Consider the following 13383-nt stretch of genomic DNA (forward strand, 5'->3'; position numbering starts at 1 on the left):
GATTAATGATGGTGTTACAGAGGGACACAGCAGCAAGGTTTAATGAACTAAAATCTATTCAAGTTGTCTTTGGGGGACTGGAGAATTTGGTCTTCCGTGTTGAATTGACACTCCTTGCAGCTAGATGCTGTGGTGAAACAATTTGACCATACAAATGTGACTTATGAGGCTTTACAAGAAAAGATAGATGACTTGGAAAACCGCATGCAAAAAATCTAATCTACGGATACGCGGTCTCCCGGAACCTGAGGGTGAGGAGGACTGGAGCGCCCTTGTGCGAGAGATTTGTTTAAAAATTCTGAAAACGGATCCCTCTGCCACCCAGAGGATATCCATTTAGAAGGGCATATCGTGCTGTCGGACCACAGCAACCAAATAAGTCTATGGACATTGTTTGTTTCCAGTCCTATGCCCTTAAAGATCGCATTTATAATCTAGCACGCAAATTTGGCATGTTGAAGTATTAGGGCCGTGTAGTGGAGATCTATCAAGACCTTTTTGCACAGACCCTGCAAAAGAGGTGCAGCTTCCATGAGGTGATTGTTCTCCTCCGCAGGGAGCACATCAGATATCACTGGCTCTACCCTTTTGTGTTGATTTTCCTATTTAGTGGGAAGCAATACTGAGTGAAAACATTACCGGTGGCTCGTCCACAATTGTGTGCCGCTGGACTATGGAAGGATCCAGAACATGAGGCCCCAGCAGATCCCTCATTGGTCTCCACCATACCAAAATGGCACAATAACTGCCTAAAACGTCAATCTGCGGAATTTAATGTAGCAGGGGCCCTGCCTCATTGAACTTTGAACTTCTAAGCATTTTTTTTATTTTGCTGGAATATAGTTCATTGCACAGTATTTACATGAGGTTTACAGGGACTGGCCTTTTTGGAACCATGGGCTATCTGTGCTCTCATCAAATTCCTTCAGAGACTAAGTTTCTTTCTGTTTGCTTCAGTGATTTATATTAAAGTTTATATGCTGGTTTGAATGTATGTTAGAATTCTTTAACTATTCTTTCTTTTGCAGTTTATCATTTAGATTGTTTTTTGGCATTAATCTGAAGTTCTTTCCAATTGACGATGGGATTTTTAGGGAAGAGGAGGGTGGGGGGTTGGGTTTCATTTGAGGGAGGGATTGCACTGTTCTCTCAGTGTTAATATATGCTGTTATTCAGTAGCAGGAGTCATGGGTCTAACATATTTCTCCCTTCTCCCCACCCCAAATCCACTCTCTCCCTCCCTTCTTTACAGATCCTCTAAAGTTGCTTCATCCCCAGCGTCAGCTGCGATTAAGGCACACTGCTATGGCCGGGATCGGAGCCTTCCCTCTGCCGGTCCTGCCCGTGTGGAAGATCGGCAGAGGGAAGGCCAGATGCTGGCCACAGCAATGTGCCTTAATTGCAGCTGGTACCGAGGATGAAGCAACTTTAGAGGATCAAGGAGGGAAAGACGCTGGATTTGAGGTGGGGAGAAGGGGAGAGAGGGATATGCCAAGGCTACCACCGCAGGGCCCCCGGGAGGGCAAGGCCCTGTGTGACCGCCGCTGCTTAAGACTGCTCCTGTCTGTTCCCCCATGCCTCTACATGTGCACAGAAAACTGTGCTTTACCATGGCAGTCCTCTTACTCTTTTCCATTTTCTCTCACTGCTGCTGCAGCCCTGTTGTCTCCCCCTCAGTTCCAAATGGAAATTGAAGAGAGTATCCCCCTCCCAAGATCTTTGGATCACAGCCAAAGATAATTTCTTCCTCCTTGGTCCCCATTCTTTGTCATTAGTTGTGAAAATCCATTTGCCCCAGATGAGTGGGTGAGTGGATTTATAAAACCTGGATTATGATGATGACAAAATTTGTGCAGCTCTGATACCTTGTTTGGAATTAATATGTAATTAGTAAAAATACTACTACTACAATTTACTACTATTTAGCATTTCTATAGCGCTACAAGGCGTATGCAAACTATGAATGCAAAAAAGAAAATGATCTAGAAATAATATTAAACGGAGAATCGGTAGAATCAAGAAACCAAAAAAATATGCTGAATCCTTTATGGTATTTTTTAAAACTTACTTTTAGAAATATATAAAACACCACAGTCCTACAACTGGCTATATCACAAGTAACATCATGTAGAATCCTATTTGGTTCCAGTTTTGAGTTCTTAAACTGAAATGGTCTAGAAACTGGGTGGATATAAAATGTTGGTTTAGTTGTAGACTGCATATATATGTTTTGTGGTTATTCTATAAAAATAGTTCTAGACAACATAAATCTTTTTATGGCCCTTTCACATGGAATTGATGGATGTTTGATATCTGTTTCTTTAGGTTGTAACTTTGAAACTTGAAGACTACTCATCCTTCTCCCATGTAGTGGTTCATGTGCCCACAACCAATGGCACTAAGGTAACAACACCAAGACCTGAAATAAATGTTTTTTTTTTTCACTTCATATATTGTGTGTTTGGAGTTTTCAAATCTATAAGATACTATCTGTTCCGTATTCAGCTGGTGGCAGTCAGCATTTCTTTAAATGCTGACCTCTTCTGTCTAGGTTAGAGTTGGATATTCACTGCCAAACCCTATCCATTTTTTTGAAGCACCCAGCAGCTCTCTGGGTATGGTCGATATTCGGTTCTGTATGCGTATAGCAGTGCCAAATATGTTTCTACATCCCTAGTTAGCTATGTGGGAACTGGCACTGAATATCACTGGTGCCTCCATAACCCTTGTCTTCCCTCAGACCATTCCTAAACTAACCAGATAGTGCCATGGTGGTCAGCAGCACTGTCCAGTTTAAGTGCTATTGAACATTGGTGCTCAGCCTACTCAGGGCCTCTTTTGTCTGCTTAAGTTTCACTGAATGCCCATGCCTTTATTTTTAATCAGAATATTCAATAGAGGATGAAACATTTTATGTATGTAATATAGCAGTGGTTCCCCACCTGTTGTGTGACATCACAGATGATCCATAAGACACAGAAAAGGCTAAAAAGAAACATCCTCTGCATAAGACTATAGCAAATTATCTGGATGTTTAGCAGGATCACTGGTGCAGGAACAGGAGTAGCTGGACAGCCCAAAATAGTAGTAGCTAGGACAACAGCAGCTGTACGTTCCAAAGCACTAGGAGCCATTTGACCCGGACCAGCAGGAGCTGTGGTGGTAGTAGTGAGACCAGTGGCAGCCTATAGGGTCAGGTACAGCAGTGCTGCTGCATTGGGCGGGTGGGGGGTCAGAGAAAGGCTGATGGGGCTTAACTTGGAGAGTGAAAAAGAAAGTTGAGGATGGAGTATAGAGGTTAAGGGGTCTGCATATCTAAAAAGGTTGGGAATCTAATATACTGTGTTGTATTGCATATTAAATCTCTTCATACACAAGATTACACATTTTTTTCTGTAGTTCAGGTACATCATCAATCACAGAGCTATGATATTGCTGTTTGGCACATATTTGATCTTTAGAGCTTTCTGGGAAATTTTAACATGTTTTTGCTCCTAGGGGCAGGCAGAATATAGCCATCATCAGACTTGTTACAGTTGTTGGGGGAGTATTATAATTTGTTTGTAACATCTCACAAAGAGCAATCAGGATACACAAAATAAGTATATTGCCTTAAAAAATAGGTCCAGTGAACCAAGGACTAAGCAGATGAACCAGGCTTTGACTCTTGAGCATGGAACTGAACAGCCATGACAACAGTTAAAGGGGGCAGAACACTGGCACTGAATCTTTTCACTTAGAATATCTTGAGAGCAAGGTATTCTTCATTTTAGTTTGATTTTAATTTTGGTTACTAAAGTGTGCCAAGCAATTAGTATGGGATTTATAGCATGCCAGCCATAAGCACTGACCCATGTCAATAGGTATTGTGTGCTGAAAACAGACAGGGTGCCACAAATCTCATGCTAGCTGCATAACATGTTAGGCAAGCTATCATTTATTCAGGCTTAATATACCACCTAGTATGCAGGCATGTCAAGGTGGTTTACAATACGTTTAACTGAATGAAAAGAACTCCATAAATGAATAGGAAAGATCGTAATATACATAAGAGCACAGCAATGTTACGATCTTTCCGTTTCATTTATGGAGTTCTTTTCATTCAGTTAAACTGGCTGACACTCTGGGACAAAGATCCTGAGCTCATCTAGTCAACACATGTCTAACCACTTCAACCATTCTTTTTCTGAAATAATTGGGAAATACTATTTGAAAAAAATGGGTTTTTAAAGCTGATCTAAATTGTATATAAGAGGACTCAGAACATATGGAAAGTGGCAGGGCATTCCGTAATGATGAATGCAGTTCGACTAGTGGACTCCCAGCAAGCTCGGGCGGGGTAAATTAGCACTAGTCTAAAATCATTTATAGAATGAAGAAAATGGGTAGGAACATAGGGGATGGTAAGGGATGATAGGCAGCAGTATCTGTATGCAGAACTTAGTGTGTTGGTGATAATATTTTAAATTTAATTCTGAATTCAATGGGTAACCAATGAAGTTGTTGAAGTAATGGTGAAAGATGATCTCTGCATTTGGCATAACATAAAATACATGCCACTGTGTTTTGCAGAGTCTACAGTCTCTTCAAGTTGCTCTTAAGAAGTCCAGCATAGATAGAATTACAGTAGTCAAGGCAAGATGTGATGAAGGCATGGAATAGATTGTGTAGAAAATTATTGTCCAAGTAACTGCAAACTGATCACAGCTGTTGTAGGGCAAAAAAAGCCATGGGTATGAACATCACATTGCAGTTAGCACACTATACTTACCATTCACTGTCACTTGTACAAGTAGTATGCGTAACATAGAGGGGCATAATCGAATGGGGCCGGCCATCTGTAATGACGGCCCCGTCAAGCGGCGTACCCGACTGTATTATCGAAACAAGATGGCCGGCCATCTTTCGTTTCGATAATACGGTCAGGGCCGGCCAAATCTTAACATTTGGGCCACCCTTAGAGATCGCCAGCGTTAGAGATGGCCGCCATTGGTTTTGATAATGGAAACTAATGGCGGCCATCTCAAACCCGGCTAAATCCAAGCCATTTGGTCGTGGGAGGAGCCAGCATTTGTAGTGCACTGATCCCCCTCACAAGCCAGGACACTAACCGGGCATCCTAGGAGGCACTGCAGTCTACTTCACACATTGCTCCCACTGCATAGCTCCCTTACCTTGGGTGTTGAGCCCCCCAAAACCCACTACCCACAACTGTACACCACTACCATAGCCCTTAGGGATGAAGGGGGGCACCTACATGTGGTACAGTGGGTTTGGGGGGGGGGGTTGGAGGGCTCCCATTTACCACCTCAAGTGTAACAGGTAGGGGGGGATGGGCCTGGGTCCGCCTGCCTGAAGTGCATTGCACCCACTAAAAACTGCTCCAGGGACCTGCATACTGCTGTGATGGAGCTGGGTATGACATTTGAGGCTGGCATAGAGGCTGGCAAAAATGTATTTAATTTTTTTTTTTTTTGGTGGGAGGGGGTTGGTGACCACTGGGGGAGTAAGGGGAGGTGATCCCTGTTTCCCTCCGGTGGTCATCTGGTCAGTTTGGGCACCTTTTCGAGGCTTGGTCGTGAATAAAAAGGGGCCAAGTAAAGTTGACCAAATGCTCGTCAGGGCCGGCCTTCTTTTTTTCCATTATCGGCCGAGGCTGGCCATCTCTTAACCACACCCCCGTCCCGCCTTCGGTACACTGCCAACACGTCCCCCTTGAACTTTGGCTGGCCCTGCGACGGAAAGCAGTTGAAGCTGGCCAAAATCGGCTTTCGATTATACCGATTTGGCCGGCTTTAGGAGAAGGCCGGCCATCTCCCGATTTGTGTCGAAAGATGGCCGCCATTCTCCTTCGAAAATAAGCAGGCTAGTAACGTAGTAGATGATGGCAAAAACCTGTCCGGTCCATCCAGTCTGCCCAACAAGATAGACTCATTGCATATGGTATGTGATACTTCATATGTATACCTGGAAGTTGTCAGACTGTGCAACTGAACCATTTTAAACAGAACAACTTTAAGGGATGAAAAAAATTCAGGAAGACACGCTGAGTTGCCAGGCAGCAATGACATCACCCATTTCACAGGATACCTATTGCAGGCAGGGTACTTTGCTTTCACTTCTGAGACCCCAGTGATAGAGTAGTGCACATAGTAAGTAAGGACTTTATTTCATAATTTTGACATGACCTATCCTTTATGTAGAAGAATGGTAATTGCTGTCACAAGAACATATTGCTTATAGGACCATTTATTTCACCTAGTTTCAAAGATATTCTTAATAATTTGGGGTACTGTTGATTTTAATCAAAATAATGTCTATGAATATATGTTAGAGAAAGTATAATGTTTATTTATCATTGTTCATGTACTACTACTAGTTCTAGTCAAACAGTGCAGCAGGGTTGAAAGAGCAGAGTTGTATGGTACTAAACTGGATGGAGGTATATCTTTACCTGATTTTACACACTTACTATAAGGCAGCCCAGCTTGTATATGGGGGGAGGGAGGCAGCAGCTTCTCAAATGAACGAGTCGACAAGTGGACAGCTGTTGGGCAGGGGGAATGGGGGATATACTACTTAATATATGTCCTGTGGTTGCCAAAAATGGTACCAAAATGGGGTAACACTCTTTTACATGTGACTCCGAGTATGGTCTTTTGCTGGGGAGATTTGCCTCAACATTAGTACTGCTAGATTTCTTGGCAGCTTTTGACACTGTAGATCACAATATTATGCTAGCATGACTGGCAGAAAAAGTTATCGGTGGTACAGTACTTGCTTGTTTCACATCCTATCAGATAGGCAACAGTCCATATTGTTTGGCAGCACCTCAATGCCACCATGGGTTTTGACCTGCAGGGTACCACATGGATCAATGTACTGTTCTGTACTGTTCAATATTGACCTCAACACACTAGCCAAACTAATTCGGTTGATGGATACTCTGTTCTACATCTATGTAGATTTTGTATAGCTACTCATACCCATCGAACCAGACAAACTTGCATCCAATTAAAGAATGGGTTAAAGACAACAAACCTTGCCTGAACCCAAGTAAAACTGACCTCTTGTAGGTCCTAAGTACAATTGGGCATAAACCTAATATCAAAATCTCTTTTGGGAAATATGAGCCCCCTCTTAAATCACAAGTCATATAGCTAGACACAGCATTTACACTGATCCCCTAAGTCCAAGCAATCTTCAGGAGCTGCTTCTATCATTTGCAGCAACTATGCTGCCTTTCTCCATAAATTGAGAAAGCAAGTCTTGTCACAGTAATTCATGCCATGATAACATCGACAGGATTACTGTAATGCACTCTCTAGTGGTGTGACTGTAAAGGGTTTGCACTATCTCCAGTTGATTCAGAATGCTACGGCAAGACTGATAGTATGTTGTAAATGACATGATCGCATCACACCATTTCTGAAAAAATTAACTGACTACCAGTATAATAAAGGGTAAATTTAAAACTCTGTCTGATCTTCAAGGTCCTTAATGGATATGGTCAGTGGTGTGCTGGTAAATTTTTAACAACAGGCTCTCTCCCTGGTCCAGCTCTGCGCCCCCACCGCTGCGCCCCCCACCCCCAAATTGCAGAGCTGGCTATACCTGGGGAGAGAGCCTGGGGAGGGGGGAGCAATGCATTACTCTCTCCAGGAAAAAAAAATGCTCCCAGGTTCCAATCTAATTCATGTTTAATGTGGGATAAAATGCCATAAATAAGTAAATAGATAGAAACTCTGAATGTTGAGCACCTGATTCATAACATGATGTCTGTTTTAGAAGCCCTTTACCAGGAGAAAAAAAAATATCTCTGCACCAATATAAACAGGTTAGGGTGTCCCTATATTAACCAGCCTCTCCAAATGACACACCAATTACGATTTATAACAAATTACTACTCTACCTTTGAAAAGTTATTCACTTATACTTCCTCTGTGTACATCCATATGCACAAGCCGGCATGTTTGAAAAGTTAAAGCTTTTTTTTTTTTAACAGCATCCTCCCCACCCCACCCACCCATTTCCCCCCGGACCCCCGAGCCGCAGGGTCCCACTCCCAGTACATACCTGAAGGCAGCCACCGTAGATTCTTCGGGGCAGGAAAGAATCCAAGTCTTTCCTGCCTTACGCCGGCGCTGAACCTCCTCCTGCCGCATCTTCTTTAAAATGACTGCCGAGACTTACAAGGGCGGCCTTGCAAGACTTCAGTGGAAGTCTCGCGAGGCCGCCTCTGGAAGTCTCGGCAGCCATTTTTAAAGAGTGATGCAGCTGCAGGAGGGTCAACGATGTAACTTTGCCTTACATCTCCTCTGTATATCATCAGAGCATCAAAGGGCTTTGAATGTATTTTTAATTGTTGGGAATAATACCAGATTGTGGATAACATTGTAAGCTACAAAGGTTTATTGGAAAGTACAATTAGTTATCTAGAGATTAATTATGTTTCTAAATTTGTTGACAGCTTGTTAATGAGATTGAAAAGTAGATTAGAAGGGTAGTGGGAGTTCAGCTTGAGTGAGATCCCACTGCTCTTGTCTCTTTCCCCAGTTACTTTTGCAATGAGTGAATATAATGTGTGTGTCAACAGTTTACTATCGACTGTGAATTCTTTAATGAGGACTCCAGGACCGTACATGTTCCTGTCACGCATCTCCTTTCATTTGGTATGTATAGAAACTGAAAATAGCCATTAATTGAAAGTCTTAATCCCCTTTCTGTCTTTTTTTTTTTTTTTTTGCTGTTTGTTTGTTTCTGTATCCAACCCTGTGTTTTCCATTATGAAATCTCCACCATAGATTCCCTTTCTTTATATCTTCATGTGCCATCTGCTGACATAACTGTACATATGGTTACCTTGAACAAAGGATCTGTGAAGAGCAGTGGTTACAAGTGAGTGTGTTGTTTGGACATAATTTCCTTTTATAGATCACGTTGTTTGCGAATGGATGCTTTTAGTATCCACAGGTACTGGTGACTATAAATAATCCTTAAGTATAGGAGAGGATAACAGCCATGATAGTTGCTTTCTCATTTTTTGTTGTTCTGCTATTTGTAATTTTGTTCTTATAAGGTATATTATAAACTGTTCAAACTGCTCCATCCTGGCAGATAGGTTCATTTTAGAGGTGACTGGTTCGCTCTTTCAGTTGCACTAGTTCTTCCATTCAGGGCCGGTCTTAGGGCGAGGCGACCGAGGCGGCCGCATAGGGCCCCGCGCTCAAGGGGGCCCCGCACGGCGCGCCTGGGGTCGCCCCGCCTGCTGCTCCCACCCCCCACCCCCCGACGATCGATCGCTGTTCTGTAATAAAATTGAGAAGCACCGAGTAGCAGGCAGTGCCTCGCATCTGCCCTGCTAGTAAAAATCTCCTGCACGTCGTTGGGCCGGCCTTCCCGCCCTCCTTTGAGGTAATAGGCTCTTCCCGCATTGTCCCGCCCTCCTCTGAGGTAATAGCCTGCTACTCGGCGCTTCTCAATTTTTTTTTAAAGTTAGTGGGTGCAGCAGGAGAAAAGAGTTGGTAGGTAGGTCGGGTCAGGGGGGGGGACTCAGATGTGAGAAGGGTGTGGGATGGGGGTTCTCAGTTGGGGGGAGGGGGTAAGGGGGACTCAGATGTGAGAAGGGTGTGGGATGGGGGTTCTCAGTTGGGGGAAGGGGTAAGGGGGATTCAGATGGGAGAAGGGTGTGGGATGGGGGTTCTCCTTTGGGGGTGGGGGTAAGGGGGACTCAGATGGGAGAAGGGTGTGGGATGGGGGTTCTCAGATGGGAGAAGGGGGCTGGAACTGGGGTTTGAGAAGGGGCCATATGGGAAATGGGGGCCATGCATGGGGCTGTGGGAAAATGGGGCATGCGTGGGTCAGGTGGGAGAATGGTTCTGGGGCTGAAAAAGGGGGGCTCTAATACAAGACATGTGGATGAAGGGGGCTGGAACTGGGGGCTGAAAAGGAGGGTAGGTGGGATAAGGGGTCTAGTACTGGGACTGGATGCTGAAAAGGGGCAGGGGCTGATACTGTGGGTACTGGGGGCTGATAGGGAGAAGTGGCTGGGGCTGAAGCTTGGACTGGTGAGAGAAAAGGGCTGGGGACTGGGGTTGAAACTGGGGGCTGAAAAGGGGACAGGGAGGAGTGGCTGGGGGCTGAAGCTCGGGACTGGTGGGAGAAAAGGGCTGGGGCTGAAACGGGGGACTGGTGGGATAGTGGGGCTGGAACTGGGGGCTGAGATCCTGGATGGAAGGGGGAGCGAGAGGGAGGGCAGACCCGGATGGATGGGAGAGGGAGGGTAAATGGTGGATTGAAGGGGCAGAGAGAAAGGGCAGACAGTGGATGGAAGGGATAGAAAGGGCAGACAGTGAATGGAAGGGGCAGAGATAGAGGGCAGATGTGCACGGAAGGGGCAGGGAGAGAGGGCAGACATTGGATGAAGGGGACAGCAGAGAGGGCAGACACTGGATGGCAGAGAGAGAGCGAAAACAGATGCTGGATGGAAGGAAGACAGTGAAAAGAAGATGAGGAAAGCAGAAACCAGAGACGACAAACTGTAAATAAAATATATATTTTTATTTTTTTGCTTTAGGATATAGTATTGTAGCTGTGTTAATAAATGTTTATAATAGAACATGTAAATAAGGTAATCTTTTTATTGGACTAATTTTAATACATTTTGACAAACTTTCGGAGAACAAAGCCCCCTTCCTCAGGTCAGGATAGGATACTGTAACAGCTCTATACTGTATTGACCTGAGGACGGAGGTTTTGGCCTCTGAAAGCTAAATGTATTAGTCCAATAAAATGCTATTATTTTATTTTCTATATTTGTTTTATTTCTATTTGTTAATTTGTAAAGTGGTGATTGGTATTTGTTAGTTTTTTTTCAAATTTACATCTGTTGTCTTTATACTTTGCACAGTACTCGGGCACATTTTCTGTTTCTGTGGTGTTGTATTGTATGCAGAGTCTGGCATCTTGGGGGTTCAGTTTAATTTTTGTCAAAATAGAAAGTTTAAATATTGCTACTTATTCTATAGTGGATTAGGGTGTATCTGTGTTTGTGAAAAAGACATGGTTTTCAGTTGGCATTGACTGTGTAGGATCGACAAGCCCTGGAGCTGGGGGCCTTGGAGCTCGGAGGGAGGGGTGGCCGGCTCTGGAGCTAGGGTGGGGGTGGAGTTAGGGTGGGGCGGGGCTAGGGTGGGGCCCTGTCAAATTGGTCTGCATAGGGCCCCGCACTTGCTAAGACCGGCCCTGCTTCCATTCACACTGATTTTAGGTGTGATGACTTTATTTGATTCTGTGCAGTACAGTACTTAAAATACACCTCATTTACTGTGTTCAGAAAATAAATCTCCATTTAGGGTTTTCTGGAATCCTTTTCTTCTCCCCTAACAGGATGAAGCTTATTTTGGCAGCCATTAGTGTGTTAATTAATTTAAATTCCATCCTCTATTTTCTAATATCTCTTTCTTTGATATAGGGGCTCATTTTCAAAGCACTTAGACTTATAAATTTCATAGGTTAATATGGGACTCCTTTTTGAAAGAGAAAAACATCTAAAAAAGTGTTATGAAGCAGCATTTGGGCACATTTCTTTTCAAAATGTCCAAATTGGTATTTTCAAAACCTATTTTGCAGGCATTTGTGCAATTTGCAGTGTGTCCAAATCACAAGGGATCATATTGGGGCATTTTGGGGGCGGGATTAGGGCAGGCTTAGGGCATTCCTAACACTTGGATGTTTTATATCCATAATGGAACAAAACAAAAATGTCTAGGACTAAAACGTCAACATTTTGAATTGGACCTGTTTTTAGAACGAATAAGGCACAAAAAGGTGCCCTAACTGACCAGATGACCACTAAAGGGAATCAGGGATGAATAAAAATAGTTCTTACCAGTCTCTAAGACAGTTTCAGATGTTATATCTAGTTCTATTACAGCAGCAAGCAGGTTCCTGAAGTAGTATAGTAGTTGGTGCAGTGCACTGTGGAGAAGGAGACCCAGGCCCATATCTCAGTCTACCTGTCACACTTGTGGTGAAAACTGTAGCCCTCCAAAACTCACCAAAAACCTACTGTACCCTCATATAGGTGACTCCTTCACCCATAAGGACTATTGTAATGGTGTACAGTTGGGGGCGGTGGGTTTTGGAGGGCTCCATTGCTCTCCTGGGATGTCTGTGTGGCCAGTCTACTAAGGTTTCTGGCTCCTCCTAAATCCCAATCGCTTGATTTTGTGCGTTTTTCACTTGGACATTTTTCTTTTTTTTTTTTTTTCAAAAACGGACTAAAAAGATAAACACACAGAGCATAAAACCATCTAGCATGTGGCCTCATAATATACTAAACAATAGTATCTTCCGTAATCAACTTGTCCTCTGTTTTACTTTCTAAGTGTACCTGCCAATGTCATTTCTTGTAAATGTGGTTATTGTCAAATGGTATCTGCTTTTAGGGGCCACTGCCTTGGCTGAATCTCTTCATAAAGGCGGTTAATAAATCCCAATAAATAAATAAACCAAATATTCGGAAACAGTTGAACATTTAATGTTTTGCACTTGCTGCTCAATTTGAATCATGTAATTATCCAAGGGAAAATGTTCCCATGTGCTTTCCACTCTCCGCAGCATGCTGGAGTTAGAAGCCATTTTGTGCAGGATAAGTTGACATAATGGAGCAATAATGTACACTGTAGAAATTTAAGTTCCTTCCAACCCCATTTGTAAATCTGTGGCTATCTGATGCACCTGCCAGTTTCTGTTTATCTGTCTGCTCCTTATTGCTGCATATCCCATCTTTACACCCTAAGTATGCATCCTGCAGTTTACATTCACGATCTCTGCTGTTTTAACTTTGTATTGAATGAGGTGAAAACCTAAATTAGGGTTAAATTCTCACCTGTTTATGAAAAATTTAAAACACAATATAGAAAAGGGTGGCATGTGCCAGGATATGCACATGTTTGGCCCTTGTTTGCTCAACAGATACTTTAAAGTTACTTTGTTTTCCAGGACTTTATTCAAGCAAGGTGAAATTAAATTCATCTGGTCTAGTTCATAATGTACAGCTTCAACATTTTAACCAGGTAAAGCGTGAAGAAATTTTTGTAAATATAGTCGTTACATAGTTTTCAAAAGCAATAGAGGCCTCTACTTAGCTTTCTTTTGAGTACTCTTATTGCTTGTTTTGCTCTTGATGGGGATGGTTTTCAAATAGTACATGTAATTGCAAGATGTAGGGGCAGGTCTAACACACATGTTTTTTTCAAAGAAATGTTTTCTGTGTAGAATGCAGTTCTATAAAGGGTGCTAAAAGTTACACACCAAAATTCTGAGCACTAAGCTAAGATTCTGTAACTGCAAATTCACATGCCAAATCCATTGTAGAAT

The 13383-nt window shown here is 43.1% G+C and overlaps 1 protein-coding gene across 2 annotated transcripts in view; it reads left to right on the top strand.

Moving 5' to 3' along the window:
- The window catches only part of PGAP1 (post-GPI attachment to proteins 1), a 195037-nt gene that overhangs the window by 113965 nt on the left and 67689 nt on the right, over positions 1-13383 (top strand). For both annotated transcript variants that reach the window (XM_030209280.1, XM_030209281.1), the window contains exons 13-15: positions 2326-2403; positions 8597-8672; positions 13006-13079. In XM_030209280.1, coding sequence (XP_030065140.1) covers positions 2326-2403; positions 8597-8672; positions 13006-13079 — 228 coding nt within the window. The remainder of the gene's footprint in view (positions 1-2325; positions 2404-8596; positions 8673-13005; positions 13080-13383) is intronic.

The sequence above is a fragment of the Microcaecilia unicolor genome, chromosome 7 (genome assembly GCF_901765095.1).
Source record: "Microcaecilia unicolor chromosome 7, aMicUni1.1, whole genome shotgun sequence".
In the NCBI taxonomy this organism is placed as follows: Eukaryota; Metazoa; Chordata; class Amphibia; order Gymnophiona; family Siphonopidae; genus Microcaecilia; species Microcaecilia unicolor.